The sequence below is a fragment of the Pleurodeles waltl genome, chromosome 3_2 (genome assembly GCF_031143425.1).
Source record: "Pleurodeles waltl isolate 20211129_DDA chromosome 3_2, aPleWal1.hap1.20221129, whole genome shotgun sequence".
NCBI lineage: Eukaryota > Metazoa > Chordata > Amphibia > Caudata > Salamandridae > Pleurodeles > Pleurodeles waltl.
The window spans coordinates 545,799-564,880 of record NC_090441.1 but is presented as its reverse complement, the minus strand read 5'-3'; the positions used below and the strand labels follow the sequence as shown (position 1 = coordinate 564,880).

At 44.5% G+C, this 19,082-nt stretch overlaps 1 protein-coding gene across 2 annotated transcripts in view; it reads right to left on the bottom strand.

Moving 5' to 3' along the window:
• Positions 1-19,082, bottom strand: part of APPBP2 (amyloid beta precursor protein binding protein 2) — a 337,597-nt gene that overhangs the window by 70,612 nt on the left and 247,903 nt on the right. For both annotated transcript variants that reach the window (XM_069226533.1, XM_069226534.1), the window contains 2 exons: positions 6,148-6,272; positions 5,040-5,125 (listed from right to left, as the gene is read on the bottom strand). In XM_069226533.1, the coding sequence (XP_069082634.1) occupies positions 5,040-5,125; positions 6,148-6,272 (211 nt within the window). The remainder of the gene's footprint in view (positions 1-5,039; positions 5,126-6,147; positions 6,273-19,082) is intronic.

The following is a 19,082-nucleotide window of genomic DNA, read 5'->3' as shown; positions in this document are numbered from 1 at the left end:
CATAAAAAGGCCCTTTTACCAATAGGAATGACGATTATCTTGCACTGGGGGCACTCATGTCAAGTGGACATGATCGTTATGAGGAACACCGTCCTCAGCTTTAGTAACCTTGGGGCACGACATTACACTGGCTCAAATATGGTGCACATAAGAAATGAGAACCAAATATAGATCCCACTGGGGTATGGGGCAGAAGCCTGTGTCAGTCCTTTTAAGAAACATCACAACAAGTGATTTAAACAGTGATGGCTGATCAGGTAACTGTAGAAAGACCAATAAGGGTGACAGATAACGTTCACCTGGGGCCACAGAAAGGCTTTGCTAGGCTATTGAAAGGGACAAAAGGACGACGTTAGATAACTGGGCTTGCAGGTGCTGGATATGTCTAGGAGAAAACCACCCAAAAATCTTCTTCCAGCATCCCACATATATGGTATTGATGGAGGGATGTCTGGCTGCCAGAATGACATTTACTACCTTGGGATAAGTGGATAGTTGTCACCGTTCTTTCTACAAGCATTGAGGTGTAGGTAGCACAGGCTCTGGTGCAGGGCCCTGTCCTGCTGCTATGAGAGAAGGTCTTCCTGAAGAGGCAGCTGGATCAGAGGATACATGCTCATGGCCAGAAGTTCTAGGTATCATACTCTCCTGGCCTAATCCGGAGCCAATAGGGTGACATGGTCATTCCTGATCTTGACAATTTTGGGCAGGTGAGATACAGGAAAGAAGGAGTACAGGAGCAGCAAGCCCCAGTCCAAATGAAAGGCATCTCCAGAGCAAACGTATCATGGGAACTCTAAAGCGCAAACATTTGGATGCTGCACGATTTAGGTGGTGGTGAAAAGATTGAGACAAGGTTCCATTAGCCAATGCCAGCAGAGCACGTCTGCAATGGCTTATAAATATTCTGTCGGGTACTGTAGAACCAGGGAAGATCCCTCAGATAATTCAGCCATTTTCAGAGACGTAGAGCACAGGTCTCAAGACCCCAACCTATTCTGCCTGTTGAAGTAACACATGGCGGTGTTGTAGTCAGCACCCTGTCCCATTGATGTATAGAAGGAAACCTTAAATTCCACGTGACTCAACCATAACTCCAACAGACTGGAGGCATTTTATCACAAGAGAAGAGAGTCACTGGGTCTCTACCTCTCCCAGATGGCCTCATCAACGCAGCAAGGATGCATCTGTCTTGAAAGTCAGCTGTAGGTGGGTAGGGAGAGGGGTCTGCCACAAGTAAAAATGAGATCCAACAACCACTACTGCAGATCCTTTTCAGTCTCCTCCAACAAGTGGATAGAATCTGAGTGATTCCCCTGGATCCCAGTGCAAAGCCCGCATGTGCACCTGGCATCGACTGGCAGGATGCAGAAGACCAAGAGGCCAAGATGCCTCAGACCCGCTCACTGAGACCCAGGTCAAGGGCTGAAATGTCAGGATCATGACCTGAACATCATGGACACTTTGAGGTGGAGGGAAGGCACGAAATAGCACTGTGCCCAGGGTAGATCCAATAAGAAGGAGCTTCTGGGAAGGAATCAGGTGTGACTTCAGCACGTTGATGGAAAACCCCAGATATATCATATTGTTGTCTGTTGGTGGTTCACAACTGTTTGAGGTAGACCTGCCTACAGCAACCAGTTGTCGAGTTACAGAAATAATGGTATTCCCAACCTTCTTAGATTGTCAGCAACCACCACTATTAATTTTGTCAACACCATAGAGGCTCCGATGAGGCCAAACAGGAGCAGGGGGAACTGACTGTGCTTGTGGCTGAACTGAAACCACAGTCAATGTCTGTGGGGCAGCAGGACAGGCATGTAGTAATAGGCCTCCTGCAAATCCAATGCCACCATTCAGTCGCCTGGATCCAGGGCAGACTGAACTTGAGTCACAGTGAGCATCTTGAGCTTGTACTTCTTGAGGAAGTTCAGAGGGTGTAGGTTTAGAATAAAACAGAGTCTTTCATCCTTCTTAAACAGCTGGCTGTAACAGGAGAAGCAGTCAGTCCTGACCTCGGATGCCATTAAGGGTAGCTGCAAGTCAAGACCTGCCTAATGACCATGGCAAAGGATGAACATTCCTCAGTAGAATGGAGGCCAATGTCAGGGGATGTGTCCAGGCCATTTGTGTCCTGGAGATCCAAAAATAAGTTGCTATCTTTATAGATTTGGTACTCATTATCCCCATAGTCAAACCTGTGAAAATTCAGGGGGCTTAAAATCTTTGAGGTAGTGGAAGTCGTGAGGGATGGAACTTTGAACAAAGTTCACAGGCACACATATACACAGCACATGTACACAGCATGCAAGCACTACATTCTTCATGTACAGCACCACTCACTGGCACATATATGCATAGAACATGCACTGCATTATACTGCATTATCCCTGTATTGTATCATTTGCAGGCACACATACATTCAGCACATGTACATCACACATGCACTGACCAACTCTTCACACCAAACCGATGCAAGCCAAAGGTGATTTAAGCACATAGCAGCAGAATTTTAAATAAGTAAGCCTGTGTGGGACACATTGGAGAGAAGAGAGCTCCCTCAGTACTCTTCCAAAGGTGCTCTTTGATTCAGAGAAATGTCAGAGAAATTCAGAGAGAGGGGCTTCAGCACATCTCAGGAAGGCATTGGGGCTGATAATAGTCATAAAGAGTAGAGCTGTGGCCCTGGGCTAACCTGTTGATACACATATCACTGTGGCTGACAACCAGTGTCAACCCCTAATCACTTCCATAGTCTGTGTTGTGGGGCTATCAGCTTTGGAGTCCCTCCTGCTGTAAAACTGCTATCTGGAGGAAGAGAAGGCAGGGGAGTGGACACTTCAAACTGAAGAAGACCCGCAACATAAACTTCAGAGACTCAGACTCTAAATCACAGTTAGTGTCGGGAAATGAATGGACTACAAGAAGGGAAACATAAGACCTAAAAAATTGTCAACTGTAAAGCAGCCAGTCGGTTGCGCGAGGAGGAGAAGCTTTACAAGACTTCTGCCAGTGACCAGGACTGGAGGCCAAGGCCTGCTAGCCGCTGAGCTGGGTGAGAGGACATCACCCAGGGAATCCATGGTTACCAGCCCTAGAGCCTGAGCACCAGAGCGTGCCTACTTGCCAAGACCAGTGTGCCCTGCGAGAAGGAGGAGAGCGCTGGAGGGTGCGAGGTCCTGTGGGGAATCATGTAGAGTGGATTCCCATAGCAAGGTGACAGCTGCTACATGGATTGGGTCGTTGCCTGGTTGCAGGGAACGTTGGCGACCCTCATACGCAGGAGGAGCACCGCCGCAAAGTGAGCCATGACCACTGCTGCACTAAAATGGTCATCGCCCATGTGGCCTGAGGAACCGTTGACCCCTGATTACAGGATGGGAAGCAGTGAGATTTGTGACCAATAGGGCCATAGCCAAAGTGCAGTGGAAATCCAGGGACCCCGTATGCCAGGAGGGGCTGCTGTAAAGAGAATGCTGTGCTGAGTGGGCTGTAGCTAGTCTGCTATTGTGAGATGTGACCCCGTGTGCCAGGAGGGGCTGCAGTTAGATCTGCTGTGCTGACTGGGTTGGAGCCCCCTGTGCAGTGGAGAGACTGTAACCCTTTATGCCAGAGGGGGCCACCAGGACCCAGCAAGAAGTGTGACGTGGTCGGGATTGTCACCGGGGGAAAGAGGCTGCTGTGGCGACCCCTCCCGTTACAAGCCTGCACTGTGATGGAGGATCAGCATCAGGACTTTAACATTTCCTCCCCACCCCCTTACCACGGAACAGACCAAAGAACTTACTGAGTTTGTAGGAGCCATGGAAAACCTCCAGCTGCTACAGCTGCACAACTGTATGTGAGAAACATAAGCCTACCCGAGCACAGCCTGTCTGGGCGGTGTGCAAAGACCTCTGAGGAGACAGTCACTACAGCTCCAGAGCCCAGGAGGGGGTGCGCTCTGGGACTCCGGTTTGCGCAGATCTGGATGATTTCTTGGCAGGTGGCACCAGGGGAACTTGCTTGCTAGATAGCACTTTAGCGTTGGAACACTTAACTTCTATAGAGAGTTGGATTGAGACTTTTGAGACTTTGACTAGTGGGATTTCACCTAAATGTCACCTATAGTGAATAGGGAGTAACCACTACTGTTAGAGCTCGCAGTGATTGGGACTAAGGGGACTGCTTAAAAAACATTGTAACCCCTGACCTAAACGGACTGCAGAAATTGTTTGTGAATGTTGTATTTCCCTTTGTGGTAGTAGCTGTAAAGTAAATACTTTTATTTTTCTCCATAAACGTAACTATTTGACTGGACAATCATTTATTGCTGCTGCACGAGTTTTGAGGTGTGACCCGCCCCACCCCCCTCCCCTGCCCCCCAGAAGCCTTGGACTGCTCGACCCACATAACTACTGACAGTCAAGTGCTGAAGGAGTACTCGGCCCAGTTCCTCAGGACCCAAGTGGGCCAGGCCCCAGGACATCAGAAGTAAAAGGCCTCAGCCCCTATTGCTGGGCCTTGTAACCCCAGTTTGCCCCATGGCCCACTGAACAGGGTTCTGACATTGCCATATGCTAAAACATTTTAGATTTAAATCTGCCCAGTATTTAAAGCAAAGGTTACAGGGTTTGTCATTGAGGCAGGGACCAGTACTCAGCTAGCCAAAATCTAGCTAGTGATATCGATCTAATTTGTTGTGGATACTCCACGTAAAATGGCAGTGTCAGGCTCAAAGTGACTATTTACTTAAGTGAAGACTCTAGTACCATGTTACACTTTAATAAAAAGAGATGTTCACCTATGCTCTGAAATATAAAGATCTGGGTTGCCTTGGATTACGTTTAAGCTAGTCACCAATGACCAAAACGCATGTGGAGTGGTGCTGAAAGGTATTATTCCTTCTGTTAGCTTTAAATATATAAACACAACTCTGCGGCAGAAATTCATACTGACTCAGTACATTTTGTCACACGTCCAACACTAACTCATAAAAAAAATGTACCCTTTATCTGGGACTCACAAGCTTACACAACAGAAGTTAAAAATAGAAGTACCTTTGACTCTCTTGGAAGAAGCCAGAAGAAGATGGTCTTCTGGGAGAATATGCGTGATAATGTCTATGGCACGCTCTGCATGAAATCTGAAACAAGAGCAAACACTGGAATGTCAGCATGCTTGGTGCCAGTAACAGTATTCTCAAAAGTGCAGACTTTCACAGTAAACAAGATAGTGGTTCAGGCAAGTGGCATGCATAGGAAACTGAGGCTTTTAAAACTTGGGTCACAGTGCTCTGCTGAATGATTGTGGTAAGGCATTATAACACCAAGTAGACACGTTATGTTGAGAATGTCTATCTGACTTACTTCAATAAGCATATAAAATACAATAATAGCGCACATCCCACACCACTCCACTGCACTTGCTTTAGACATATTAGGCAGAGCTCTTTCTTACATCCAAACGACCCAATTAAAATCATAGGTTTCAGCCCATTACGACAGGTCTGCTTTGTGTTGTGTTGCGATATTATAACCCCTTAGGAAGCTGTTAATTAAATGAGTAATAACCTACAGCTCACTATTCATTTCTAATGCAGTCAGCTGAACAAAACTGACTCATGATGCACATATAATCAAAAGACAAAAGAAACCTCCCAAATTCTAAGAAGAGTACCGATTACACCATGCTCATATTGCGTAGTTTGCCCATCTCTGCCACCATTCCCGTCTTTTCTAGCTCATCTTTCTGTTATTCTGATATTCATATTGAAATACCAAGTAAGTGTATTTAACTGATCTTTAAGGAAACTTCACTAATATGATTAAGAAAAAGCCTACTGTTCATGTTGAACGTCACAAGCATCAATAGACTCCTGCTCCACCAGCCAGACCTTCCTTGAAAAACCTCCAATTCTACCGATCTGTCACAGGTGTTGCTCCTTTGGGCACTCATCACTAGCCACCTATCTACAAACACCAAAGATCTGAGAACAATCAAAGTAAACATCCAATAGAGCTATTTGAAGTCCCAAATTCACAAAGCCTTTGTCAGCCCCAAATGAGTGTTAGTTTGGTTAAGTGCCTTTATGTATTTATTGTGTTCATATGAACCTCATTATGCATTCTGAAAAATGCGCTTTAAATTCAGAATTATAGTACTTACAGTGCATTGTCAAATTTTCCAGAGCTGTATTGGTGAACATAAGAAGAATATGCCAAGTCTTCATGAGCTGTAGCAACATGGATATTTTTACCTCCAAATACTGATTGTCGAATATCAAGGGCAGTCTGAAATATTTAACAAGATAATTACACAATTAACTCCATTATGTATGCCGAGGCTGAGATAGGTTAAATTTAAAATGAAGTTATACAATTACTGTATTTATAAGTACGAATAAATATAATTCTGCCAGAAGATCAACATTAGTCCACACTGCCAGATTATCAGTTACTCGCATACAGTGAAAATACAATTCCCATGCAAGAACAAATATGAGTAGGATGCAAAAAGAATGTAACTTTTTGACATTCTCAATTGGTTATGTGTCATGCAGCACAGACGATAACGAGATATTGCATTCAATTTGTGATGCTGCACTAACCATTTCCTGAGATGGTGCACGGCAATCTCAAGTATGTAAGACCAAAGACCAACTGCTTTATACAAAATCCTTGTTTTTATCTTACATATGCCTTAACATGCAAGATGCATGCTGCAAGGATATCAGATTTTACACTGACAAACATTTCCACACCAAGGAAACATTTGAGAATCTTAGTCATCGAACAATGGTGAAGTCATCATGATTGACTTAGAAGTTCAAGCTGTCCACGTGTCGTATGGTCAATGCAAGGCCAAGGACGTATCACACCCTCTAATGTTGCTGGAGCATTTTGGGAAAGAGCTTAGCCTCTGAGATTTGGGGATGAGGATGACAGTTTATATCTTCGAGGAAGGGAAATGTGGAACCTGTGTTTAGGGAAGAAACTGCAGGGGCTCCCGCCTTATCCTTCCTTTAATCCTCAGAGAAGAAGTAGAAGAAGTGTTCTAGCTCATATGAGCCAAATGCGTAGTTAGGGAACATTTACACATCTACTTAAAGACACCAGGAAGAAGACTGTGATACAAAAGGCCCTTTAAAAGAAAGGAAACAATCTTTGGATTGAATACCAGCTTTAACAGCATTAATTCAAGAACAAATCAGGAGAACAAAATTTTGATTTTATCTAGATAGGAGACGGGCTGTGTTAACACCCTACTTGTCCGAGAAAGGAGCAGAATTCTAAATTAAACACACATCTGGAATACACAGCTGCAGTAAATGTTATGCTAACCATAAGTGAGGATGTCAGACCATGACAGTTTTTGAGAAAGGAAAATGACTTTCATTCACCGAGGAGAAAAAAAGTGATGCTTGTGAATACATAAAATCATCACTGAAGGACAACGGAATAAAGGAAGAAGACAAAAAAACAATGTAAACTATGGTATCAGGGCTGCTATTGTTATACTGGGGACCGATTCTGTAATGGTGGTTAAAGGGAGTCACAAGAAACACCCTTTCCAAAACCAGATTTTCTCACTGGTCCTATTGGGACATGCAAAACTCTCCTCATTAAGAGACTTTCGGCAACCATTTAGAGAACTTTTTAAATGCCACAACGTTTTGCCAGAAAAAAAGTAACTAACTGGAACTGAACTACAGCATGTGCAGGTTCCTCTTCCTAGAAACAGGTTCCATATTTAATTTGGCAAGTAAGCATAACAAGCACGTTCACTGCAACTCCAATAAGGTGAAGGGGTATATTTCCTATAAGCCTCATTTGAGATTTATTTCATGAAAATATTTTTTCTGTCATTTTCTTGTCTTCCTGTGATACAAATCTCATTTCTTAAGGCTGCTAATCAACAATAATTTACTAAAAGTGCATTTCTCTGTCAAGTAGAATTCAAGGAGGCATACCATGAAAATCAATGACAGATGTGTTTGTTTTTCAGAAAGGAAATTACAGAAAGGCAATGATCCTCACAAGAAGTGAGGAAGAAAAGAAAAAAAAAAAAAAAAAGGCTTGGGCAATGTATTTTTGCCAGGTTTTACATCTGAATGGCTGCTGTTCAGTTGATGGTGTGGAGTGCTGTAGAGTGGAGTAGGGGGAGTAGAGTGGTGTAGAACTGAGTAGAAGAAAATATGGACAATCAGTGGCAGAGCTTCATGGAGTAGAGTAGGGTGAAGTGGGTTGGAGTGGACTGAGGTAGTGGGGTGGATTGGAGTAGAGAGGGGTGGACTGAATGGAGTTGGGTGAATTAGAGTGGGATGATGGAACTGGGGTGAGGTGGATTGGAGTGGGGTGATTAGATTGGGCTGGGTGGGTGGATTGGACTGAAGTGCTAACACTATGGTGGGGTGGGGTGGATTGGGGGGGTTTTGAGTGGGCTGACGGAGTGGGGTGGATTAGACTGGACTGGAGTGGGAAAGACTGAAGTGGACTGGAGTGGGGTGGATTGAATTTATTTGAGTGGAGTTGGGTGTATTGGACAGTAGTAGATTGTGGAGTGGATTGGGCTGGAGTTGAGTGGATGGCTGGTGTAGTTTGTGTAGAGTGGAGTGGTGGGTTGGGGAAGAGTGTGGTGGACTGAGGAAGAGTGGAGGATTGGGGAAGAGTGTGGTGGATTGGGGAAGAGTGTGGTGGATTGGACTAGAGTAGGGTGAGCTGGAGTGGGGTGGAATGGATGAGTGGATTGGAGTGGATAGAAATGGGGTGGATTGGAGCTGGGTGGATTGGATTGGGGTGTGGTAAGGTGGATCGGAGTGAGGTGGAATGCACTGAGGTGGAGTGGATTGGATTGGTGTGGGTTGAGATGGATTGAGTGTGGTGAATTGAACTTCAGTGGCAGAGCTGAGTGGAGTAGGGTGGAGTGGGTTGGAGTGGACTGAGGTAGTGGGGTGGATTGGAGTAGAGAGGGGTGGACTGAATGGACTGGGGTGATGGAAATGGGGTGAGGTTGAGTGGGGTGATTAGATTTGGGTGAGTGGATTGGACTGAAGTGATAACACTATGGTGGGGTGGATTGGATTGGGGTGGTTTTGAGTGGGCTGAATTTGAGTGGGGTGGATTAGACTGGACTGGGAAAGACTGAAGTGGAATGGAGTGGGGTGGATTGAATTTATTTGAGTGGAGTTGGGTGGATTGGGCTGAGTTGAGTGGATGGATTGGTGTGGTTTGGGTAGAGTGGAGTGGGGAGGGCTAGAGTGGGGAGGGCTAGAGTGGGGAGGGGTGGACTGAAGTAGAGTGGGGTGGACTGAAGTGAAGTGGGGTGGACTGGAGTGGGATTGACAGGATTGAATTGGGGTGGGTTGGAGTAGAATAGACTGGATTTGAGTAGGGTGGACAGTGATGGATTGGACAGCACTAGAGTGGACTGGACTAGAGTGCGTTGAAAAGGATTGGAGTGAGGGGGCATTGGATTGAGTGGATTGGATTGGGGTGGATTGGGTTGGAGTGGGTTGTAATAAGGTGGTTTGGAGTGGGGTGGATTGGATAGGAGAGGGGTGGATTAAGGTGGATTGGGGTGGGGTGTGTTAAGGTGAACCGGATTGGAGTGGGGTGGACTGAACTGTGGTGATGTGGACTGAACTGTGGTGATGTGGATTGGACTGGAGCAGAGTGGGGTGGACTGGAGTAGAGTGAAGTGGTCTGGAGTGGGAGTGAAGTGGATTGGAGCAGAGTGGGAGTGGATTGGAGCAGAGTGGGAGTGGATTGGAGCAGAGTGGGAGTGGATTGGAGCAGAGTGGGAGTGGATTGGAGCAGAGTGGGAGTGGATTGGGAAAGAGTGGGGTGGATTGGGAAAGAGTGGGGTGGATTGGGAAAGAGTGGGGTGGATTGGGAAAGAGTGGGGTGGATTGGGAAAGAGTGGGGTGGATTGGGAAAGAGTGGGGTGGATTGGGAAAGAGTGGGGTGGATTGGGAAAGAGTGGGGTGGATTGGGAAAGAGTGGGGTGAGCTGGATTGGAGTGGGGTGGAATGGATGAGTGGACTGGGGTGGATAGAAATGGGGTGGTTTTGACTGGGGTGTGATAAGGTGGATCAGAGTGAGGTGGAATGCGGGGGGGTGGATTGGATTGGTATGGGTTGAGATGGATTGAGTGGGGTGAACTGAACTGGAGTGGGGAGTAATGGAGTGCAGTGGACTGGATTAAGGTGGACTTGATTGAGTGGGGTGGATAGAATTGGGGTGGGATGGATTGGATAGGAGGGATTACATTGGAGTGGCTTGGATTGGGCCAAGGTGGTTTGGAGGACTGGAATGGGATGAATCGGATTGGAGTGGGGTGGATTAGATTGGTGTGGAGTGCAGTGGGGTGGACTGATGTGGAGTGGGGTGGATTAAGGCAGTGTGGGATGGAATGGGTTGGTGTGGAGTAAACTGAACTGGATCAGACTGGATTGGATTGGAGTGGGATAGACCTTGGAGAGGTGGGTGGATTGGAAAAGGTGGACTGGGTAGGGGTGGGCTGGATTGGAGTTGGGTGGGGTAGATTGGAATAGGTTGGATTGGAGTGGGATGGGTTGGATTGCCGTGGGGTGAGTTGGACTGGAGTAGGGTGGGTTCAACAGTAGTGAGGTTGGTTGGACTGGAATTGGTTGGATTGCTGTGAATTGGAGTGGGGTAGATTGGACTGGGATGGATTGGATAGGTATAGGGTGAATTTGGATGGAGTGGGGTGAACTGGGGCAGAGTGGGGTGGATTGACTGGGGTGAGGTGGAGTGGACTGGAGAGCGGCGGTCTGGAGTGGGGCGAATTGGAGTAGGGCTCATTGTTTTGGATTGGAGCGGGACAGATTGTTTTGGATTGGAGCGGGACAGATTGTTTTGGATTGGAGCGGGACAGATTGATTTGGACTGGAGGGGGCAGATTGTTTTGGATAGGGGCAGATTGATTTGGACTGGAGGGGGCAGATTGTTTTGGATAGGGGCAGATTGATTTGGACTGGAGGGGGCAGATTGTTTTGGATAGGGGCAGATTGATTTGGACTGGAGGGGGCAGATTGTTTTGGATAGGGGCAGATTGATTTGGACTGGAGGGGGCAGATTGTTTTGTATTGGAGTGGGGCAGAATGGAGTGGAGCAGATTGGTTTGGTTTGGAGTGGGGCAGAATGGAGTGGGGCAGACTGTTTTTGGCTGAAGTGGGGCAGACTGTTTTTGGCTGAAGTGGGGCAGACTGTTTTTGGCTGAAGTGGGGCAGACTGTTTTTGGCTGAAGTGGGGCAGACTGTTTTTGGCTGAAGTGGGGCAGACTGTTTTTGGCTGAAGTGGGGCAGACTGTTTTTGGCTGAAGTGGGGCAGACTGTTTTTGGCTGAAGTGGGGCAGACTGTTTTTGGCTGAAGTGGGGCAGACTGTTTTTGGCTGAAGTGGGGCAGACTGTTTTTGGCTGAAGTGGGGCAGACTGTTTTTGGCTGAAGTGGGGCAGACTGTTTTTGGCTGAAGTGGGGCAGACTGTTTTTGGCTGAAGTGGGGCAGACTGTTTTTGGCTGAAGTGGGGCAGACTGTTTTTGGCTGAAGTGGGGCAGACTGTTTTTGGCTGAAGTGGGGCAGACTGTTTTTGGCTGAAGTGGGGCAGACTGTTTTTGGCTGAAGTGGGGCAGACTGTTTTTGGCTGAAGTGGGGCAGACTGTTTTTGGCTGAAGTGGGGCAGACTGTTTTTGGCTGAAGTGGGGCAGACTGTTTTTGGCTGAAGTGGGGCAGACTGTTTTTGGCTGAAGTGGGGCAGACTGTTTTTGGCTGAAGTGGGGCAGACTGTTTTTGGCTGAAGTGGGGCAGACTGTTTTTGGCTGAAGTGGGGCAGACTGTTTTTGGCTGAAGTGGGGCAGACTGTTTTTGGCTGGAGCGGGACAGACTGTTTTTGGCTGGAGCGGGACAGACTGTTTTGGATTGGAGCGGGGCAGACTGTTTTGGATTGGAGCGGGGCAGACTGTTTTGGATTGGAGCGGGGCAGACTGTTTTGGATTGGAGCGGGGCAGACTGTTTTGGATTGGAGCGGGGCAGACTGTTTTGGATTGGAGCGGGGCAGACTGTTTTGGATTGGAGCGGGGCAGACTGTTTTGGATTGGAGCGGGGCAGACTGTTTTGGATTGGAGCGGGGCAGACTGTTTTGGATTGGAGCGGGGCAGACTGTTTTGGCTGAAGTGGGGCAGACTGTTTTGGCTGAAGTGGGGCAGACTGTTTTGGCTGAAGTGGGGCAAACTGTTTTGGCTGAAGTGGGGCAAACTGTTTTGGCTGAAGTGGGGCAAACTGTTTTGGCTGAAGTGGGGCAGACTGTTTTGGCTGAAGTGGGGCAGACTGTTTTGGCTGAAGTGAGGCAGACTGTTTTGGCTGAAGTGGGGCAGATTGTTTTGGATTGGAGCGGGACAGAATGAAGTGGGGCATATTGGAATGGGGCAGATTGTTATGAATTAGAGTGGGACAGATTGAAGTGGGTGGATTGGGGTTAGGTGAACTGGACTGGGGCAGACTGGGCTGGAGTGGGGTAGACTGGAGTGGGGGAACTGGAGTGAAGCAGATTGTATGAGAATGTTGGGTAGATTGTTTTGGATTAGAGTAGGGCTGATTGTTATGGATTGGAGTGGGCAGATTGCTTTAGATTAGAGTGGAGCAGAGTTTTTGATTGTGGTGGGGCAGACTGGAGTGGGGCATGTTGTTTTGGACTGAGTGGGGCAGAGTTTTTGGATTGTAGTGGGGCAGACTGGAGTGGGGCATATTGTTTTGGGTTGAGTGGGGCAGATGGTTTTGTAATGGAGAAGGGCAAACTGTTTTGGAGTGGAGTGTGGCAGATTGTTTTGGATTGTAGTGGGGAAAACTGTTGTGGCATGGAGTTGGGCAGACTGTTGTGGCATGGAGTAGGACAGATTGTTTTGGATTGGAGTGGGGCGGATAGGCGTAGGATCGTGGTGAGGTGAACTGGATTAGGGTGGATTGGAGTGGGCGGATTGGAGTGGGGCAAATTATTTTGGATTGGAGTGGGGCAGATTGTTTTGAACTGGAGTGGGGCAGGTTGGAGCTGGGCAGATTGCTTTGGACTGTAGCAGATTGTTTTGGATTGGGGTGGGGAAGCCTTTTGGGGACTGGAGTGGGAAGATTGTTATGAATTGCTCTATTGGAGTGGGGCAGGTTTTTTTTTTATTGGATTGGGGCAGTTCGGAGTGGAATGGCTTGGGAGGACTGGAGTGCGGTGGGCTAGAAGTGTTTGAGGTGAGTGATTTGGATTGGAGTGGGGTGGATTGGAGTAAGGTCGATTGGGGCGTACTGTAGGATTATGTGTAAAAGTATAACTTCGAAAATTACACATAAGAAAGAAACAATGCTGACTGCAACATTTAGAATAAAGTAAGAACCATCTTTTGAGAACAGCGGCCAAGATCAAACACAAAACATGGTTGCAAAGTGAGAAGAAAAGAAGACTTGGCAAAGTGAAAAAAAGTAACTATAGAAAATACAACTTTTCATTTATTTTTTTTGTCTCGCTGGGGACTTTATTGCCAGTCACGCACCTTCAGTTTGCAGGGCACTATAAGTTGAAAAAACAAAACAGGAGTGCAAAGTGGGAAAGGAATACTTAACAAAATAAAAATAAAAAGTTCACTACAGAAAATACAACTTTGCAATTTTGTTTGTCCTGCTGAGCACGTTTTTCTAGTCACACGCCTTCTGTTTGCAGGGCATTAAAAGTTAAAAGAAGAAAATAGTACCTCAATCATGTATGGTGCAGCGGACAGCATTGATTATATTAAATCAATCAGAGCTTAGTCACTGCTCTAGACAAAGGAACGGAAATGATATCGCCTGCTGTAACCAATTACGAGGCTGCCTGAAAAGTGCCACGCAAGTCAACAAAGAGTAAATTGCGGGTGGGTTCCAAGCCCTTTTGTAACAACAACAGTGTCTTGCTAATGATAGGCATGCACTAGCGCATGTTGCATCAGGCTCAACCCCTAAAAAGACTTGGGTGGGGGGGTCCAACTGACAGTACATAGTACTGAGGGATATTAGTGGTGCTGTTTTACTTCATCAAGCAACGGATGTTACCTTTTCTGCGTTACAAAGTTATTGCCTCTCTGGTTAAATTTCCCTACTTTTCTTTAATATTTCCTTTTAAAAATGAAAGAAACTATTGGCATCATTAGAATCCCTTTTATGTTAGTGCATACTTACCAAAATCTATAAAAAAATGAAATTTGGTAAAAACAAATAAAATTTAGCAAAAACAAGCAGCATACATTTTTTAAGCACTGACCTTTGAAAGAAAACAAATATTCTAGAAAATGCTGTGGGATCCGGTTGATGCATGTCACCAATTTAAGACTATTACTATCAATAAAGTTAACATGATGGAGGACATTGTTTATGAAAAATAAAGTGTGAATAGCATGGTTTGTAAAAAAATTACATTATATTGTTTTGCAGTGAATGAATGAAATTATCATAAAAAATTAACATTAAATATATCTTACAGCTTACACTTCTGAACGATTTTCAAAAGTATAATCTCTTCACATTTTGTTACTTGTCATTAAAAAAAAAATGGCCTGCAGCAATTCACATGGATTGCTTTTCCGCGTTAGTATTTATGTAAAAAAATTAAAATTAAGATAAAAAATAAAAACTATATAACCTTCTACCCTATTATACCACACCACCACTGATTCTCTCTCTGAGCAATGGTTTCCCATAATCAAACATTTATGGGCACGTTAAGTAAATTTCAAGTGCATTGGTAACATTGGCAAATGCATGCAAGATGTCTGGCGTCTTTCCCATTCAGATTATGTATGTCGGATATAGCAGAAGACATCCATTCTGTAAAACCATAATGCAGCCCCAGCATACTTTTAGAGGGACAGCAGTTTTTTAGGTCGAGCGAGCAAGCGCTTTGATTTGTTTTAAGTCATGTGGGCTGATCACTTTCACTCGTTCATGGGCTTGCTTTTCAAAAATCCTTTGTTATCATTAGTAAATGCTTTACTTTTGTACCTCCTTAGGATGGTTTTGTTACCACCTTGTAGACTGCCCCTATCACATGGATAATTGCACGACTGCCAATAAGTTTGACTGAGAGCAAACTTTTTTTTTCTTTTTGTGTCTCTCCTTCATGCTCATGATGGCTGTGGCACTTTGAATCGTCTCACTTATGTCAACTGTTTTACTTTTCATTTTCAATTTAAGTGGCAAGAAAAGTCCAGTTAGGAATTTTCAACGCTAATTGCTCTAACTCGATCAAACGTGAAAACTCATTGCACTGCAAATACTTGTATGTAATGAGACTTCCCACAATATTTTCTGGTTCCAGTGCCCTTATTTCCAGTACCTTTCAGGAGTCCCAAATTCAGTGCCTCAAAAGTGTAGGTACTCTCGGGTACACGGCATCTGCACTTGTTTAATTTTAAAGGGATAGTACCAGCACTTGTGAACAGGAGCACAATACTTTCAATGGCAGAGTACAAACACTTCAGAGCAAAGAAGACAGTTGTATGACTGAACCACGCATGTCTTTACAGCGACTGCACTACAACGAATGCATCTTTACCATGAATGTCTTTACTAATTTTTATTTTTTTATTACCACACATATGCCTTTACCACAGAAATATAAGTATTTTATTGAGACACACACATCTATATATATATATATACACATACATACATACATATACACACAGTCCCCACTAGGTAGTTATAATTAGGACCTAGTTTCAATAGAAAAAACATTTTTTGTTTTGATAATAACTTTGCCGCAATTTGATGAATCGTCACGAAATTTCCCCAAAAAATACGATGCTCACTTCAGCATCTCTTAGGAAAGTTTCAAAGTGATCCATTAGGCAGGGGCAGGGAAAAAGAAGGGGTCCCAAATCACTTTTTCTCAAAAAAGCACTTTTCCATAGGGATTTTGAACAGGAATAGCGCCTGAACCACTGGATGGAATTATACCAAATTTGGCAGAAAGGTAGCTCTTGGTCCAGAAAGCACCCTTGTTGTTTGGTGTAAATCAGTTCAGTAGTTTTTTTGAGAAATTAAAGAAAATACAAGTTTGTATATATAGGGACAATAAGGATCCGCGAACCCTCCAGATCTCGTGCTGAGATCTGATTGGTTGCCAGCACTTCAATAAAGTGTTGGCAGCCATGCTGGCACTCTACTTTGGCCGAGTCGAGTCCCAGAAAAAAAGATTAAAAATAAGAAAAGGGGCCAGGGTAGGGACACCCGACCCCTTAGCTCTGGCGCGGAGGTTCCGCGTGACTCCTCCTCCCAGTGATAGTGCGCATGGGCATCGAGTCCTTTGTTAGATTGTTTTCCCACATGCAGGTGAGGTACGGAATATATATATATTAATATATACACACATATATATTAAATGAAAAAGATGTACATGCAATGTATAAACATATTTACAATATTTTGTACTACAACAACTACAGGCTTCTGGGGGAGGACGCATGTGAATATACAGCACTACACGCCACAAACAGATGTCTACTAGGTAAGTAACATTTTCCGTTCTATGGCATGTGTAGCTGTAGATACACATGCTTTGCATAGAGTGTAAGGCAGTCCCCTTCAAATAAGCAGTGGTTAGCCTGTAGGGGTTGGAGTCTGCTTGACCAATATTTGCCTGTTGCTGAGCTAAAACACCTTCACAATAGTAAATGTGCGTAGTGTAAACCAAATAGCAGCTTTGCAAATATCTGCAATTGGAACGTTTCCTAAAAAGGCCATAAAAGCACTTTTTTCCTGGGAGTGTGTGCTTTAGAAGTTGTTGGTAACTATCTTTTAGCTTTAAGATAACAAGTTTGAAAACACTTGACTATCCATCTAAATAATCCATTCTTCGAAACTGGATTACCTTTGTGAGGCATTGAAAAAACTTGAGAAAGTTGTTTTGATTTTCTAAAACGTTTTGTTCTGTCAATGCAATGTTAAAGAGCTCTTTTAACATCTAGTGTATGGACAGCTCTTTCAGCCACTGAGCCTGGTTGTGGGAAAAAGACAACTCAACTGATTGATTAATGTGAAATGGTGAAACTCCCTTAGGTAGGAAGTTAGGGTCTGTTGTCCTAAGAACTATTTTATCTTTATGTACCTGACAAAATGGTTCCTCTAAAGTGAATGCTTGTATTTCACTTACTCTTCTTAGAGAAGTTATAGCTACCAAAAAAGCAACTTTCCATGAAAGAAATTACAAAGAGCAGGAATGCATGGGTTCAAATGGTAGACCCATAAGTCTAGTAAGGACAATGTTATGGTTCCACACTGGAGCAACCTTAGGTGGAATAACTCTTAAGTCCTTCCATAAATGCCTTGATAATAGGATTTCTAAACAAAGAAATATGTTGTCTATTTTGGAGATAAGCAGCTATAGATGTTAACTGAAGTCTAATAGAAGAGTATGCTAACTTTGCCTTTTGTAAATGTAGCAAATAACAATGTCTTTTACTGACAGTTTGAGTTGATCAACGTTTTTAAGGTTGGCAGAAATGTACAAAACGTTTCCATTTAGCAGCATGACAGTCTAGTTGTAGGTCTGCATCCCTCTTTAAGAATGTTCATACATTCAGAAGGAAGCTTTAAATACCCAAACTCTGTGACTTCAGGAGCCATAACCCGAGATGGAGTGTCTCGGGGACTGGATGTCTGATTTGACCTCTCTTTTCAGTCAAAAGGTATGATCTGTTGGGAAGTTTGTGATGGTGAACCACAGGCGGATCCAATAGTGTTGTGTACTAGGGTTGACGTGCCCATGCGGGAGCTACAAGGATCATGGCGAGTGATGTTTTTTTCAGTTTGGGTACCAGAAATGGAATAAGTGGGAGTGCGGGGAAAGAGTAAGCAAATAGCCGACCAGTTCATCCACAGAGCATTGCCCTTGCATTGAGGGTGTGGGTATCTGGACACAAAGTTTTGGCATTTTAAGTTTTCTACGGTGTCGAAAAGATCTATTTCTGGTGTACCCCAGAGGCGAAATTATTGGTAAAGTACTTGTGGGTAAGCTTGTTGCTGCATCCTGCTTAATAGGTCCGATAACTGATTGTCTATTCCTGGGAGATACTCTGCCAGTAACTGAATGTAATTATGAAGCACCCACTTCCAAATTGTCTGAGCTAGAAGGGACAATTGAGATGAGTACATCCTCCCCTGTTTCTGCAGATAATACATCGTTGTCATATTGTCCGTACGGACTAATACCACTTTGTGAGAGATTTGTGTCAGGAATGCTTTGAGTCCTAGGAAGACTGCTAGCAACTCCAAATAGCTGATGTGAAATGTCTGTTGAATGGGATACCATTTTTTGGATGGTATTGGCTTTTATGAGCCAATCATCCAAGTGTGGGAAGACGTGAATGTGCAGCCTTCGGAGAAATGCAGCTTCTACAGCTAATCATTTTGTGAACACCCTTGGGGCTGTTATCCCAAATGGTAGTACTTTGAATTAATAATGTTTTCCCGTAATTACAAGTCTTGGGTATTTGCGATGTGCTGGATGTATGGGAATGTGAAAATAAGCATATTTGCGATCTAATGCTGTTGTGTAATCTCGTTGTTGTAGCAGAGGAATAACATCTTGCAGAGTAACCATACAGAAATGCTCTGAAAGTATGTACAGGTTGAGAGGCCTGAGATTGAGAATTGCTCTTAAAGACCCTTCTTTCTTTAGTATGAGGAAATATAGTAAACATACTCCTAAGACCTTGTTGTAATAGGGGAAATGGTTCTATAGACCATTTGAGAAGAAGTGACTGTACCTCTTCTTTTAAGAGAACAAGAGGGTCATGTGGGAGTTTGTGAAAATAAGGAGGTATATTTGGTGGAGTGGAGATTAGTTCTACACTATAACCATGCTGGATAATTGTTAGAACCCACTGGGGTGATAGTGTACCATTGTGGGGAAAAAAGTGCCAGTATTACTCCCACAGGAGATGTGTATGCTGTGGGGATTTGTATAAAACTCACTGTTATGTATCAAAGGGAGATCGGTGTGCCTCTATAAGATACTCTAAAGAAACCTCTGTTTTAGAAATGTGTTCCTTGCTTTTGTTTTGAGG